Source organism: Sander vitreus, chromosome 16 (assembly GCF_031162955.1).
Source record: "Sander vitreus isolate 19-12246 chromosome 16, sanVit1, whole genome shotgun sequence".
Lineage (NCBI taxonomy): Eukaryota > Metazoa > Chordata > Actinopteri > Perciformes > Percidae > Sander > Sander vitreus.
The window spans coordinates 14,190,437-14,207,942 of NC_135870.1; the positions used below are offsets into that span (position 1 = coordinate 14,190,437).

The window sequence follows — 17,506 nt, forward strand, 5'->3', positions numbered from 1 at the left end:
AAATGATGAGAGAGGACACTTGACTTTGAACAAGAAAACGTTTATTACTGCAAAGACGAGTCACAAATTTTAAGAAAACAACACTAAGAAGCTAGCCTGAGCTGAGATCTGAAATATTCAGAAAACCAAACTACATGTGTCTTTAATAGTTTCTATAGTAATCAATACGACACACTAAATGATAATGTCTTTATAAATATAATAGTCCCCCATTTTTTATGTAAAATACACAATACAAATCACCCTACACGCATTGGTTAGCTTGCCAATTTGAGAAGAAAACTGAATGGCACACAAAGAGAGTCACATGAAATGTGTGTGTGTGTATATATTATATCAGATACTATACATTATCCCAAAAAGAAGGAAAAAAAGAAAATCACAAAAGCACTTTAGCCAACATATCTGATAAAATGTTCACCAAATCAAATAAGACACAAATAAATATACCTTTTTCAGTTTTTGATATATACATATTTTGTCTAGGGTGAATCAAAAATAAAAAAACCTTCCTCAAATGCCACTGCCAAATGCTTGTGCTTGCATTAGAGCGTGCTACAGATGGCCACGACTCACTAGACTGTCAAATGGCACTTGAAAACATCCAAATACAAATCTCAAACAGGTCACAGCATTCAGAAAATATCATTTGACAAAAGAAACCACGATCATTGAGAAAACAATGCATAAGAGCATTAGCATACAGTAACTCTCCATGTTCAATAACCAGTTCTGTACAATAAAAAGCCGTCTGCAGGTAATGTACCATGTGTAAACTACTAAGTGTGTGTGTGTGTTTGTGGCGTCACATCCAGTCAATAAATAGTCCAGTCTGAGGACAGGTCTTTATGCTTCCCTGGTGTCTTTTCAGTGGCAGCACCTGTGCAATGAAATATCTGCTTTGATAGCCCACCAGAGACCCAATAGTCACCCAGGCCATCTGCTCTGGCCGGGGCGAAATTAAAGGCACTGGAGTCTGCTATGGGTCAGTGAAGCTGCCGTTTTGTCCAGGTGAAGAGGCATCTCTTAGCTTTCGCTCCTATGACAAGTTAAGGAATAGCTTATGTCTTTTTTTTCTGGTTGGAAACGGGCTCCTTTGCAAGCAGCTGTTACAAAAACAATCTAACTTCTCGATTTCAAAGACACTGAGAAATAAAGTACAATTGTGTTGGCAGCATTAGCGTTGGTCCGGTGTTAACCAGGCAGGCTTTGAGATGCAGAAAGCTGAATCACTGGCACATTAGTCTATGTATAACAAAAAGGGGAAATAACAGAATTGATGAAAAAACACAAAATAAAAACAGCACATGATAGGCGTGCAAGACCAGAAAGCACACAATTAAGATTTAAAGAAAACATTTTAAGCCAAGTCATTTCAGGCACAAAATAAAACAAGTTTACATCTACAATCTTGTACTTCATTTATAAGGGAGCTTAAATTCATATGTGAAAAAAAAAAAATCACTCAGTGGGAGAAAGGTAAAAGGATAGAAAAAGTATCCTGCAAAACCTTCATTCCTAACCAGCACACACATCCAGATTTACAACATAATCAAAAGTTTGAAGTCACAGACAGAACCACATCCCTTTTTTATAACGTCATTTACAAAAATTCAGTGCATGTTGGAGTCAGTCAAGTGAGCTCTTGGGAATGGAGTTCATTTTGTCGCAGTTATTATGAGAACACAGATTTATGTGCAGCGCTTCTTCCAACTTGCATTCGACAGTTTAATACCAAAAGTCAGGGAGCGAGTTCATCATGGTCACAGGCTGATGTAAACAAAATGCCTCAGGTCTTACAACTTTCAGCTACTTATAGTTTATTGACCTTTTCCTGCAGACTTTTCAAACTGTTAAGTAATATAATAGGAAAGCCAGGTTTGTGTGCGCTCAACTCCTAGATCTGGTAAGCCAGACATTTCAAGCCAGCAGACTCAGAGTAAAGCTACAGTATGAGATGAGATGTGTACCCTAGGTTTAATAGATGAGGAATGTATCTTTGGGCTTGCCGGAATTTACTATGCAGATTCCCCAAAGTGTCATGAAAATGATTCAACAAACCATCTGTGAGAGTCCACTGACCCAATAACCTAAACGACACGCAGTATTTGCTCTCCCACCCACTTCTACTGCTAAGCACATTTTCTACACAGGCACAAAGAAAACATTTGGCAAAGATCCCGTGTGTACTTCTAGTATTTGAAGGAATCATTGGAGATACTGGTGATAGAGCCTAAGGAAAGTGATTACAGCAAATACAGTGCCAACCTTATTTTTTTTATTATTTTTTTTTTTTTAAACCTTAAATCAACCTACATGACTTATAAAGAAAAACAAAACAACAACAAAAACCCTCTGGTCCTCCTGTACAGTAGGTCTGCCATTTCCAGTGGTGTAATTCAAGATTCATTATCAGTACCCATTATAATAGGTTGTAATGCGTAAGCATCTAAACCAAAACACAATAAATATCAATAAATAAACATCTCTGCAGAGAAATCGTGCAGACCATTTCAACAAGCATGAAAAAACAATAACAAAAATCATTTTTAGTAACAAAATGTTCCTATTTAGAGGATTAATCTCAATCTCCACAACATAGAATGCTATAACAGTTCAAGTATTAAGATGTAGTCTAATGAATCAGAAGTTAGTCCCCATGCCTTTCCCATTTCACAGTCGAACTAATTACGGGAGCTACGAAAAGAAAACAATCACGTATAAAGCAACAGATATATGTGGTGTATGATCATTATATATACTATACATATATATATATATATATATATATATTTCTTTGAATATCACAAAATATCTACTTTTGATCCACACAAGATGATCTTTAAACAGGGAACAAAGGATGAAAGCATTTTTATGGGCTAAAAACTGAAATGAAAATGTATCAGAGGTGAGAGAAAAGCAAAGCAGTTTTTCTCTATCGCGTTGAGAGTTGTGCAGTACAGTGGTGTGTGTGCAATAAGGTTTGGTGACTGTGCTGCACGCGTCAAAGGGCTGGCACCACTGGTTTGAGGTAGGGTGACTGATGGATGTGTTCCAACACATTCACACAAGCACGCAGACACACAGGCTTATATACACATGCACATAAAAACACAGTGCAGACCTATACATCCGTGTTCACACACACACACACACACACACATACACGTGCACACACACACACACACACACACACACACACACACACACACACACACACACACACACACACACACTCTTCACCCGATAACAAAGGCTAATGCAAGAATAGGCCTCAAGAGGGCAGAGTGAGGGCAGGAGCAAGGCTAAAGACCATGATTCAGATAAGTAATAAGCTTAGTAGAGCTGATCCAGAGAAAAAACAGTTGTTTCTGTGCCTGCATTCCTTGGTCTCGACACTGATGAGCCAATCCAAATCCAGCCACAAGTCACCAGAAAGCCAAAGTTGTGGCTGGGACAATGCAGAGCGAGTGTAGGCTTCCTGCAGCACACAGTCAGGACTACAAGGACAGCTGCATTTAAGGATAAGGCACTATGATAAAGCCGAGGTACATTAAATCCCTGACATTCCGTCTGCTCTGCAACATGGCACTGTGGGACAGGAAACAGCTTTCAGGTGGCCCAATTGGCTCCCTCTCAGCTTCCTCTTGTTGGTTTGTTTTTGGTCCTTTGTGAACTTAGGAAAATTTCATTAAGACATAAACTGCAAAGAAAAGGGGAAAGTATCCAGTAAGTTGTTTTCAAGATTACAGCTGGCTGGTCAAGTAAACCACACTACAGAGCATCTAAAATGAAGAAAGGCAAGCGTTATGCACAGAGTGCATAGAAAAGCTAGCATTGAGGAAGTGGTTTTGTACAGCCGGTCTTCTTAATCTCATTTTTATATACACAAGTAGCAGCACAGATATTTCTTTAAGGGTTTCTTTTTTTCTGTGGCTAAAATTATCAGTGGGTGGCTACCATATATATTTTTTAAACAGAACAGAAAAAACTGCCCCATGATCCTGTTTCAAATGCCATAGATACATAGAAAGTCCTCCCCTTGTTTTTTAGCTACATACAATACTCAAAATATTTTGTTCAGCCAAATGTTTATCAGCAGTTGGAATGCATGTGGACATAAATCATGCTAAAAGTAGGAGGGATAAATGGAAATCAAAACAAAACGATAGCACCATGAGTTTTGGGTAATACCAATCGAAAATACAGCAAAACTATTTACAATAGGTGAAGGTCTTGAGTCAATCGATGACTTTGCTCCACTGGGACTAGTGACATGGATTTGAGCTCTGAGACATCAGTAGTTTGAAAGAGTTGAATTTTCCTTCAAGACAAAACCGGTCTGTGTGGACAGACAGAGGCGTTAAGTCATGCCTAAGCAGGAAACATTTAACGGGTCAAGTTAGTCCTCCTCCAGATGCCCCATTGCGATAGAGCACAGACTTATGTGATGACACCACATCCAGAATCTAAGCAGTCAGACACGGACAGCACATCTTGGCCAGAGTATCATCATTTCAGCACTCCTCCACTGACCGGGCTAGATGGGGAGCGGAGAGCGTGTCTGCACAAGTGCAGACACAGACAATGCATGAAAAAGACAGAAACATCTAGACTTACAGAGAGAAAGATATGTAGAGAGTGAAAACAGGCCAGACAAGGTCCGCTGTGCTCTCAGACCCTCAAACGGAGGCATATGTGTTGCCTGTGGCACTGCAGTGACGGATGGTGGGAGTACCGGCAGAGGGGGTTAGGATGTGCTCAGTGTGGTCCTGCGGGGGCTGGGGCAGCGAGTGGAGGACACCTGGCTGGACGACCCCCACCACAGGGTGGGACCCATCCTCTAGTGCCCCGACCTGGATCACCTGGATCACTTCATGCTCCGACTTCTCTCGCTTGGCAAGAGGTTCCCCGGACTCCTCCACGTCATCTTCTAAATCACTGTCCATCCCACTCGTTTCATCTAGACAGGAGAAAGCATCACATATGTAAAACACTGGTATAGTCTCAAGAGCTAACTTCTCAGGCTATTGCGCTTTATACATTTTGTCACATACCTTTATCAATATTAGAGAGGGACAGGGTGTTGAGGCTGTCGAACTGAAAACAGAGATGAACATCATAATTAGTGTGGGTCCATACAGTTTTAATGTTTTTCTAATTTAACAGAGATACTACATTGTAATTAGGTAAAACATCTCCTCCGGGCAGATTTCATCAACAGATCCAAATGGAGGTAATTTCACATCTGATTTATAGTGTATCCGCTATCCACTGTAGTGTATCACGGTGGCACTATAAAATACTGTGAAGATAAGATGCCACAGTTATACCTCCCCCATGACACCAATGGGTGTCTCTCCAGTAGCTTGTGCCACACGATGCTCCACTAGGTAAAACATGTATTCATCGTACAGCAGGCGAATCAAGTGGAAGGAACCAAAGCTGGCAGCACTGCGCAGGGTCAGGTCCCTGATCACCATAGAACTGCAGAGACAAAAAAAACAAAAAACAGTGAGTGTTTTGTCTCTTCAAAACAAAGCTGCATACTCCCAGATGTGTCTTAGTGTTGTTGTTTTTTTACCAACCTGTAAAAGGACCACTTGAGCAGGAATTGTCGAGCTGCCCTGGGGAAGCTGGGCCGGTGCTCATAAGGCTTGAGCACCTGAGTGACCACATTTTCCAGCCAGGCTGCCCATTGCTCCAGAGAGCTTTGCTGCTGTAGTGTGGCCTTGAAGTCCTGCTCCAAGTGCTGAACTACTCCCTCGTCACACTGGCACACCCATGATGCCTGCTCCTATACAGCAACACAGAGAAAGAACTGCAGGGTCACACTTGTACAGTGAAAGTAAAAGTAATGCATGTTCTTTTTACAGAGAGGATTATAGAGAAGGAATGGTATAGTACACATAGCAAGAGCACCACCGCTGAATATCCAAACACAAAGAGCTGTTCTGACCTGTACGTTGGCAAAGTCAACACGATTGAGATCACTCAACATCTGGTTAATCTGTGACGTGTTTTGCAAAACAGCACGTGCCGCCTGAGCCAGGTGGTTCAGAGATGTGTATCTGCGCAGTGTTTGCGCAAAGGCACTAACAGCGGCAATCTGTGAAAAGAGCATAAACAAAAGCCCAGGTGTTACCTACTCTAAGTATACATACCTCTCGAACTGATAGTAAAAATACTACTCTTGTGTATTTACATGTATATTTAAGAAATAGTAACCGGTGACTTTTACGTGTAGCATTTTCACAAAGGTAAATGTATGAATACTGCAAGTGTACCTTGGTCTGGATCATTCTCTGTGGAATGGCATTCATGGCATTATTGAGCCAACCTTCCAGGCTTTTGGCAAAGTTGCGAATGGCTTGAGTCAAGGCACCTGAAAATGATTGAATGATTGAATGATTGTGATGTTACAAGCATTAACACAGCAAACAAGTAAACATGAGAGGTGTCTATGACTGTGGCTCACTGGGAATGGGTCTCAGGACATCAGGAATGAGGATCTCCACAAGGGCCTGGTACATAAGATGGTCACATGTGCTCATCCATTTGAGTACAGCCTCATTTCTACACAGTTCCAATAGCTGTGAACGGGGCAGCCGTGCTTCAATCTCACTTAAACTGCTGAGGAATGAACAAACCAGACTTAGAAAAATCCCTTTGAATTCTCAGATTGTCTTTAAATGAATTAAATTAGCTTATATTTCTCTTAACAAAAACACTGACAGACTGACAGATAAATTAACTGAAAAATCTGCTTGACCTCACCTGTTTTCTGTTACAGTGGTACCCTCTACAGAGTCAGGGGGAGAATAACGCCAGAATGTCTGCCACAACTTCTCAATTAGACTGAACTGGAGGTTGACAACCACATCCAGGATAGCCTTCAACAAAAGCAGAGAATAAACAAAACCAGTGAATAGCTTTTCCTGGAACTACTTTTTAAAAGAAGAAGAAATAGTCCCTTTGGAAACTGTGCGAGGTCTGTGGATAATCCAGAGGAACCAGGACATTGTCAATTGTCAAGGTCTTTCTTCAGTGCACATCAACACCAAACTAGCTGCATGGCTAGCCACCACTAAGGGCATGTGAAAAAATAGGTTTTATTTTGTAATGTGGATGAACTGACATAAGGCCTTGGCCATCACCTGTGGATTACCTGATCCCTAGCTCCCCAGACTAGGATTAGGAGAGGTGTGATTGAAAACTTCACAAGATGAATAGAAAACTCTGTTCCAAAATGCCAGCAACTGGTATTTACAAATCTCTGTCACTATAAACCCACATGACCTTTCTCAAAGTTTCCACACTCTGAATCCAGTAGTACTACAGTATTTTTAGACTTTCAGTCTTTTCTTATTAAAGATTTCTTAAATCAGATTAAACGGGTAAATTGCTGTAATGATAAATATTGGCAGATTCAGGCACATTGAGAGATTGAGATGGTGATAAAATACAGCTAGTCCAGGCAGATCAATATATTAATGTACAGTCACAATGCCTGCATACTCATATTGATGATGTTGTATGAATGAATGCTGCAATATTGAAAGGGATTACTTTCTTGCTTTTCTCGCTTTCTTTGAGCACTGAAGAGTGATTTAAACCCCCGTTTCCCCTGTGAATTGCACTCATGTGCCAAAGTGAGCTGTGGTGACATTGCAGTGAATATGAAAAGAATGCCCTTTATCTAACCTCACAGTGCTCTCTGTAAAGGGCCTGGAGAGCTTTCACATCCTCCGGGCTGATGTTCTCCGTATTGCTCTGTCCCAGGTCCAGCTCTACAAAGTCAGGGAGGGCCCGTGATGCATCTGTTGGAGTAATACATTTTATTCACCACTGTGGAATAATCTAAAAAACATAATAAGTATATTTCAGTGCATCCCATGTGTGTTTGGTTTTACAGATATTCAGATAAATAGAAAAGCAGCTGACCTAGGAACTGCTGGTGGTGCTGACTCTGTGCAATGACTGTCTGCTCTTCTGCAACAGGATGGTGCTGGCCTCCACCTGAGTAATTCTCCCCAGAGCAGCCATCAAACTTCTGCACTGGCTTGAACCTGAAATCACATGGCTAACATCAGTAATATATATATATATATATATATATAAAAACAGCGACTTGTGTCCCAACAAGTACTGGATGTCTGTATGCATGCCTAGTTGTCTGTGTACCTCTGTTTTTGCTGAACAGGTTGCTGTCTGAGGGCCATGTACTGCATGTCTTCTTGGAGTCTATTTAGTGGGGAGTCTGGTTTCACACGTATACCATAGTAATGATATTTGGAGTTCCCTCTGCAAGACAAAGCCAAATGTTTGACACACATTGACAGACTCTCAAAGTGAGGTTGTACAAAAAAGTTCACATGGATGGAAGAGAGGGAAAAAAAAAAAAAAAAAAAACGGATGAGGCTTTAAGAATATCAGGGTTTAGATGAAAGAAGACAGTAAGAAGAGGCAAGCAAGCATACAACCATTAGATGAACATCATGAATTGCCAAATTGAGAACTTTTCCTTACTTAAAAAGAAGAAAATCAACAAAAAAAAAAAAAAAGGAAAAAAAGCTAACCTTGTTCCAAGACGCCTTGTACGAAGTCCCATGAAGATGGAGCGGATGAGTTTGCCAAAAGAGGCTGCATTTACAGGGTCCAGTTTCTGCTCCTGGCAGTGGCGCAGATAATGATTGTAGAGGGTGGATCGTGGTAGACTTACGCCCTCTGCTGTCTCGTAATTGTCCAACAGCCACTGGAGCTACAAGGGAATACATGCTGTTTTACTCTAGAGATTCACACACTGGTCCACGCAAACTGTCTGGAAAGACTTCAGACTGACAGTCTGTAACCCTGATGTTGCAGCCATCACACCTCTGCAAAAAGCATTTCTATAGCAGCCAGTGAATTTAAAAGCATAGTAACAATTAAAACCAGCAACAAAAACAGCAAGCGCCACATCAAACTTAAATGTATACAGAATTGAGAGGCAGAAGTCTTGCAAAAGCCAAAGTAAGGCGAGGGCAAGCATTCGTAAAAAAGCAACTTACATGGCTGTTGAGCAGCGAGCTTCTCTGACTGGATAAACCCTCAGATTTTTGGAGCGTCTCAATCGCCATTTCAATCTGATAAACCATGAAGCACAGGACAACAAAATGTAAGAGGGGGAAACAAAAAACAAAAGCAAGAAAAATAAAGAGTTGATGTAGACACATTAGTATCCACTAGCAAAAATTAAGAGAATCGAAAGGATCCCAAAGCAAGCACCACTAAACCCAAGCAGAGCAGGACTACCTGTCATTTAAGGAAGATCTAGTTGAGAAATGGGGACAGGATCAACTAAGTACATCAATCGTGTATAGCTGACACACAACCCTTCCAGATTCCACATGCACAGATCAACTTATAACAACCATCATGTACAGAGAAAATGCCAAAAGCAAAAGACTAAAGGTAGTGTGCCAAGATCATTTACAGTAGTAACAGCTGCATGCCAACCTCAAGAGTTATGCCGAAAAGCTGGTTCATGTGCCATGGGAAAAAGTCTATTGGGTATTGGCATTTTTAAAAACAGCCTAATATCTAACAAAATATACAGTAACATAAGCTAGCAAAATGTGATGTGAAAGAGACAACGTACTGTATACAGGATGGTACGCTGATTGTGACTTGTGAAACTTTTTTGTGTATTTTGTCAAATTAGCATTGTGTTTCAGTGTAAATTTAATTGTTGTTGCACGGTGGTGATTCTGTGCAATGGTTGTCCACATATTATCAATTTTTATGGCTTTTGTTAGATCTCAGGTTCTAGAGATTACCTTTTGTGTTTTTATGCCATACATTTGAAATTATTGAGCAGATAAGCAGGGTTGAATACCACGGTCATCCCTCAACGGTAAATACTGCCCATTTATGGGTCTATTTATCTTGAGCTGATATTTTATTGAAGCAGTTAAAATGCCCTTGCAATCTTGCACACATTTTGATTTCAAAAAAAAAAAAAAAAAAAACATTTCTCCTTTGCATAGCCATTATGAAATGTTCTAAACTCTCTGCCATGACTGGTATCCACATGATGTAATGTCAGTCGCCAAGCATTATTGCTACATTACTGCCAGAAAGCATCATTATAGTGGACTTAGAAAATACCTAATGGGGCATTCAGAGTATAGCAAAAGAGCAAGGCTCTTGCGGTGCATGCACCACCATGTCCAATGCAGGACTCTCATGAGGGGTGGGTAAGACCTCCCCTCCCTAATACAGCCGTCTCAGGCTTTAGCCACTCCTTTCTTCTACACCCAAGTGAGGGGATAACATACAGATGAAATAAGGGACGGAAACAAAGCCCTGTATTACTTTAACATAAAATATTAAGAGTTACAATGTAAACACTGCTGGCCAAAGGCCGTAGATCACTGCGGAGACACAGCCAGCGCACAATACATCAGCAAAGGATCATCGCCAGAGATAAAACACACCATACACAATCATGGAGGAGGTGCACACAAAAGTTTATTCTCTATAATGTGACATATGTGTAATTAAATTTTTAAAACATGACACACATATCGAGTTTAAATATGGAACTCTGCAAAAGAGGCTGGCGTCCTACATTTTTGGATCAAACTAGTGCATAGATCAATAAAGTACGACAGAAACAGAGCATCTATGGTAATGGTGAGAGTCTAGGCAAACTAATAGCTGTGTGGATCTAAACAGGGAAGAGGTGGAAGTTACTACCAAAGTCACTACATACACTAGTCCAATGGTCTATCAACAAACACACAAAAGCAGGCAGGCGAAGGTAGGTGAGGGGCCCAATTAGTGGGTGCTATGCACTTACAGTAGCTGGGGAAGCTCGTGCCGTCTGGGTGGCAGGGTGGGGTCCAGTGTTGTCCATGATGTAAGCCCCAGGACTGGTGCTGATTACCTGACCCCCCGCCAGATTCATGCTCATTCCTCCACTGCCCCCTCCTCCATTGTTGGTCATGCCATGAGATGTCACCACAGTGGACACTTGTGATGAGCTGCCCTGTGTGTCAAAGTAGCTCCCTCCACTGTTCTGGCTATACAGCTGCGGCTCTGAGTACGAGTATGTTCTTCTGTTCAGAAGTGAGGTTAGCAGTCAGTCAATGTACCCAAAATAAAACTGAGAAAAAAATAGTCTAAGTATGGTTTCTTAGGACACCTATTGAGCCTTTATGGTAACAATAACAACAAAGCAGTTAATTATTGTTTGTGTAGGTACAGTCAAATACTTTCAACAATTTTCATAATGGGGATCATCTAAAATGTAATGGATTAGTTTTTCAAAGTAACATCAAATATTTAATTTATATATTTAAATGTGTATGTGTCTTTGTTTCATGTGTCCAGCTGTTTGCTGTATGTATGATTTTGTATTTCTAAGCACTTAGTCACAAGAGTGTTTCCACCAGTAGCTGAGGTCACACAGCATGTGTGTTTGTGTGTGTAAATGCACCGATATGAGAGTCTGTGTGTATCCCAGTAGGACAAACACAGCTTGGGCTTGATAGTCGAGTGACTATGTAACCCCATTCCTCAGACCCTGGGGACCCTGCTGGTGTAGCATCAGCACTTAAAAGACAGGCCTACTTCTGGTCATGTTCAGGTGACAAGGCACAATCAAACACACGACTGCAGACCCCTCATAAAAATAAAAAAAACCACAAAAAAACAAATGCACTCCCACCAACATCATGTGCTTGTGACATGAATGATGGTTTGAAGAGACTTAAGAGGAGAAAAGAACAGGCTGCAGAGACGTAGCGCCAATATTTGTGGAGTGGTGTAAGAGCAGAGCTGGGTAACAGACTGACTCACATGTTGCCATTGGTGTAGACGCCACTGTTTTCCTCCACATACTGCACCTGTGCTGGGTAAACATGCTGAACCTGTTGAACAGTCTGGGCCTGGCAAGAAAAATTGCAAGAGTTGCAAATGAATTATGTAATTGACTAAAGGCACATATTGCACTTGGAAATAATCTCACACACACACACACACACACACACACACACACACACACACACACACACACACACACACACACACACACACACACACACACACACACACACACACACACACACACACACACACACACACACACACACACACACATTACCTGTTGCTGGACAGGCACCTGCTGGGTGGAGCCGGTAGGCTGGACAGGCACGGTGGTCTGAAGAGGGACAGTGGAGGTGGAGTCAGCGCCTGCTTCAGGGGTCTGCATGGCGCCTAAATAAGACAGTAGAGAAAACACAGTATTACTGTAGATAGGTTGATAATGGTCACAATCACTGAAAACCAAGAACACTTTCAACCTACCGGTGTAACTGGCAAAACAACTCAGTAACAACAACATAATAATCGGAATGCATCATTGAGCCAGTGCTCACATGAAGCATCAAACATTGTAACTCACTTAAACCGAATACATTTCCAAATATGGGTTTGCATTCTTCTAGTTGTTGAAAAACAGACTTCTACTTTACAATAGGCAAAGGAATACACACACTACCTTTTTTACCCCCTCTTATTTCAACTGGTGAAATAGTTATAAAACCAGTGACAGCCACCTCCTTATAACTCAAAAAGTATAAACATGTATCCTTAACATGTGTCCAGAACATACTGCATTTAATAACAAAAAGACAAATCTATTATATTACATGACAAAAGCTTTGTATAGAGGGAAATCAATCCAAATATTATCCTCATGATTTGGTTAGCCCAGGACATAAAATATCCCTAGAAATACTAATCTAGACATAATAGAAAACATGACATTTAACTACAAATCACTAGGTTTTACCTAAATCAATGCTCCTAAAGCTGCTCAAGAGCAATTCTACCCAAGCACCTGTTTCTGTCTTATGGTACTTAATGTACTGAGAGCCTCATGCATCACTGACACATGGTCGTGTCTCCATGTTCACAGCCATAAAACAAGTTAATATTTAACAAACTCTAAATAGATGCTGCTTCTCGTTGCTCTGTCAGTTCCCACTTTTACAGGTTTAACGTTACTTGAGATTGGAAGTCCTGGATCGGTACCTAGAAAAGGTCCTAAGAACAACTGGAAAGTTATCTAATTTGTAAGTGTCTTTACCAGATAGCATCATTACTAGTAATAAAATAGCTATATTGCTATTCAGAGATTTATGACCATGTCTACAGTACTTACTAACCAAGGGTGAGTGAACTATTCTGAAAATAAGGATAAGACTGTGAGGAGCCACTTATTGTAAACATGTGTTTTTGAGTTAATACTAGTATGGCTACCATCACCCATTCCTTCCAGGGGAAGGCCACCTCCTCCTCATCGCAGTTTCCACAAACAAGCCTCTCTTGGTTAATTAAGCTGGGTCTCCAAACAGCTTTGAATCTCTCCAAGGACAGCCTGCCCCTTCCCTTTATCTTCATCAGCATACTGACCTTTTTTGGGAAGAAGGCTATAACTTTATCCGTGTTGGGGTGACTAACCTCAAAGTTGGACTACAAAGCTGAGTCAATCTTTCCTGGTGCACTGAGAGTGTGAGGAACAGTAAGACGGCAGGAAAAATCTGCATTTTCCTTAAACATAAAGGGGCACTGAGATTCATTAATGCAAAGCTGTCTGCTTCCAGCATGACTATTTTTAACACCTTGGGGAGGGGGATATGAGTATACTATCATTCAGACATGTCAGTAGGCTGTTGCTAGACAGGCAGCAGTCTGGCCCGTGGAAAAATAAACTACTATTCAGTTCAAATATTGATATTCTGCAATTTCGAGAAGACACTGTAAATTATGACAATTCACAAAAAATGACAAACCTATTAGGCATGGACCGGTATGAGATTCTGACGGTATGATAACCTTCAGCAAAAATATCACGGTATGGTATTGCAATTTCAGCTATAAATGTATTATTTTTTAAATGTCTGGGTAAAAAACAACCTATATGATTCACTACGACACACAAGCAACTCCTTTACCCTGAAGTGTGCACTTGGAGGCAGCCTACCAAAGTGATAAAATATCAAACCAAACAGATGTAGCCTTCAGCTTACTATATCCCATTGCTAAAAAAAGGCCTTGTGAAGAGAGGAGAATGTAGACTTATATACTCCATAGTGCAGTTTAAAAGCTAAAGTACATGGCCCCAACTGAGCCCACCTAATCGAGGAAACGTGCCCCTGCATCACAACACTGTTATTGCCACACACACACACACACACACACACACACACACACACACACACACACACACACACACACACACACACACACACACACACACACACACACACACACACACACACACACACACACCTCCTGCCTCACTATTCAGGCACTCCCTTGTGGCCCACTTAAATGCTGTGCTCCACTGAGCAAGTGCAAGCCCTACAAAGACACAGAGGAACAAAAGCCACCAAGGAGGGCAACATTTTGGCCTGCGTTTTCCCACTTAATTCCTCTTGCTAACATTACAAGCAACAAATAATAAAGAGTGCAAGGTTCAGAGTCGCAGCTACCAGAAAATACACAGTCCCATAATTTGCCTCATTAATGATCATGTATGATAAAGGTGGAGTTTAATGGACCAAGTAAAGAAATAAGAGCTGGTGAACAAGGTTGAAAAGTACACCATACGCAAAATCTCTTCCTCTCACACATACAGTACATGCAACCCCAAGCAAGACAGGAGCATGATCAGGTGCTAGTGCAGCAGGAAAACAGGCTGAGGAAGATATATTTGGGAGCTTCAGTGGGGGGGAGGTATGCAAAGTGCTGTGTTTGTTTAGGAGTTGAGTTTTCAGATGAAAACTGGGAGTGACTTATATTTTTAAGGACTGCTGATGATGAAAAATGGGATACTGTACTGTTAGTTGTGCCAAAAAAAAGAAGCGAAAGTTAGTGTTCAATGTTTAATCTGATTTTCTTTCAAGACCATGGGAAACAGACATTTCAAATGTGCCAAAATGTCTGAAAGCATCATGACATAGGTTACAAAGCGAGTCTAACTGTACCCTGTTACTGCCAGATGTGGGGTTAGGAAAGAAAAAACAAGGACCTTTAAGTCTCATCTTTCATCAACAATATACATTATTGTGCGCAGGCTGGGGGAAAATAACAAACAAAACCTGCTGTATTCTGCTAAGCCATGAAAATGGATGACTGAATAATTGAATTAATCAGCCCCTCTTTAAGTGATTGGAAATGTAACAGGATCCAGGCAGCAGGTGGCATGGTACTATTTCTGGGCTACTGGACTACAGGTAAGTGGTAACATGATCTGATAACTAACAGTTCCCAACATCCTGTTTTCTGTATGTGTGTTTGTGTTGGGAGGTACATGACCTATACTGTGTTATATATGCCAATAGATCAATATATTTACAATGTTTAAGGCACCTACAGTATGTGCAAAAATGGTACCATTGGTATTTTGATCTAATTGGTTTCAATTGCTCTGGCTCAGTCAGGCCCACTTGCTACATGAGTAGCTACAGATTTATGGTTCACAACTAACAATCAAAAAGAGAACCAAATAGGAATGACGATGGACAATTACATTCTATTTACTTATATACTTTATTTGGTGGACATAGGCCTAGATGGTCAGAAGTCCCACCACTACTAGAGGTGCACCTGTCCTCCATTCTCTCTCTCTCTCACACACACACACACACACACACACACACACACACACACACACACACACACACACACACAGAGGTCGCAGCTGCACAGGAGACCCAATGGACCCAAAGAACAATTGTGATGCAACAGTAAGAAACCAAGTCCCTACTTATATGAACCCCCACAGGAGAATCCTAAAATGCAAGTTTACTATTCCCTTCTGAGGAAAGGCAATATAGCTTATTTGATAGATATAGATGTGTTTTACCCAAACATTAAGTGAGCCTAAAATCAATCTGGCAAACATATTAAGATCTTCTCCCCCTGGACAGTGTCATGCTGGATTGAGTACACTCCTTCCCTTTCTTGCGCACCCAGAGAAAAACACGCACACACATAACAAAAATACGAAATTGAATCTTCTGTTTGTAAATAATGATATCGGTATTGCTGAAGGGATAGATAGATATTTATGTTACCAGTCCATGTACAAAATGTGCAATGCAGAATAACAGCGATTCGGGAAAAACGGGTAGTAACATGAGGTATTTTAATGTTAAATTGAGCAGGTATTTTTCCTCAAAGCTGACCACTGCAAAACTTAGCCTTGTGTTATCAAAATAGCTTATCCTAGCCATCTGATGCCACAAAGAGAGCTAGCGAAGCTATCTTGCTCCCTAAGACAAAAGGGAAAGTAATGGCTTAGCTATTGTCAATAGCAGTTAGTGAATGGGAAGCTAGCTCACAGCACTTTTCATTGCTGATGGACGTTATTGATTTTGTATGACCAACAAGATTTGAACCACCCGAAACATAAACTTGCAATATATCCGTAACATTAGTTAAAAAAAAATGGGATACCAACAGGCATTATAACAGGGCAACGCTGGCGTTAGCAACCTAGCAACAACAGACACCTGCTCCAGCTGACCAGCTAGCATCAGTGACTAGCCAAGACCTATGCTACCACCCAGCATGGTAAGTTTAAGCAAATAAGTTTCACGGAAATCCGTTTTCTGGCAGACTGACTGACTTTTTAGGTCAGTTTTAGCCACAAAGCACCCTTTGAGAGGACATAGCTAGATCCTGCTAGCGATCAGGACCTCTCACAGCTGTGGGTATCTACAGGCAACGTTAGCAAGCAGACTACCACGTCACAAAGAAACACCCTCGCTAGCAAACTACCCCAGCTATTCACCGAGCCTTCCTTCAGCAGCAGACAAAACATAAACCACAGCATTAATGTATCCTTCACACAATTATGCCTTGAAGCGAGAGGCACTTGAATTCGAGCTAAAAAATAGTAAAAAAAATGTAGTCAAACCTGAGCTGTGGACTGGTTGATGAAGATGAGGATGGTGGAGGAGGTGGTAATGATGGAGCGAGAGGTTGTTGTTGGTGGGTTACAGTCGCCAGGACTACGGTGACTATGGCGCTGCCTCACTGGGCAACAGTTGCTATAAAACTCACCGGGAGCGCGCAACCTTACCAGGCAGGTGGGAGGAGATTAAAGCGCACTTAATACAGTTTTAACGGAAATAAAATCACACCGAAATACATGTGTTTGTGCTTACTGTGAATATGTTAGTCTGATTAATTTGGAGACTTTAAATAAATCAAGAATGAATAACGTGGATGTTGAAAGAAAGTCATACATTTGTGTTTTCGGTGCAAAGACAACGGCTGTAGGCATATTCTCCAAACAATACAAATCTGCAAGTACTCAAGATTATATAACTTCCGTTTTCCCTCAGCTGATACCCATACATTTTAATAAACACCTAACTCTGATCCAGGACCCTCATAATGTGGTAGGTAATTTTGGAATTATTTAATTGTCATACTGTCATAATTA

At 41.0% G+C, this 17,506-nt stretch overlaps 1 protein-coding gene across 5 annotated transcripts; it reads right to left on the reverse strand.

The window, feature by feature from the left end:
* Positions 1–24: 24 nt before the first annotated feature.
* Positions 25–17,132, reverse strand: rfx3 (regulatory factor X, 3 (influences HLA class II expression)). 5 transcript variants are annotated; one of them, XM_078272295.1, is made up of 17 exons: positions 16,976–17,132; positions 12,149–12,261; positions 11,845–11,933; positions 10,844–11,099; positions 9,051–9,125; positions 8,580–8,761; positions 8,185–8,304; positions 7,945–8,069; positions 7,705–7,820; positions 6,778–6,893; positions 6,479–6,633; positions 6,288–6,385; positions 5,960–6,109; positions 5,589–5,797; positions 5,334–5,487; positions 5,058–5,100; positions 25–4,963 (listed from the first exon to the last, which is right to left on the reverse strand). In XM_078272295.1, exons 2-17 carry the CDS (start codon positions 12,254–12,256, stop codon positions 4,683–4,685), a joined length of 2,277 nt encoding a protein of 758 aa, XP_078128421.1. In that variant the 5' UTR covers positions 12,257–12,261; positions 16,976–17,132; the 3' UTR covers positions 25–4,682. The 5 variants fall into 5 exon arrangements, with proteins under 5 accessions (XP_078128421.1, XP_078128422.1, XP_078128420.1 ...); XM_078272296.1 differs by having other exon boundaries at positions 6,479–6,630; positions 10,844–11,102; XM_078272294.1 differs by having other exon boundaries at positions 10,844–11,102.
* Between the last annotated feature and the right edge of the window lie 374 nt (positions 17,133–17,506).

Excerpts from the sequence above, each read along its gene's own strand:
- rfx3 (XM_078272294.1), bottom strand. The coding sequence starts at position 12,256 with ATGCAGACCCCTGAAGCAGGCGCTGACTCCACCTCCACTGTCCCTCTT. Across the intron at positions 11,934-12,148 it reads AGGTGCCTGTCCAGCAACAG|GCCCAGACTGTTCAACAGGT; the intron begins GTAATGTGTGTG and ends TTTTCTTGCCAG. Across the intron at positions 6,386-6,478 it reads TGTCCTGAGACCCATTCCCA|GTGCCTTGACTCAAGCCATT; the intron begins GTGAGCCACAGT and ends AATCATTTTCAG.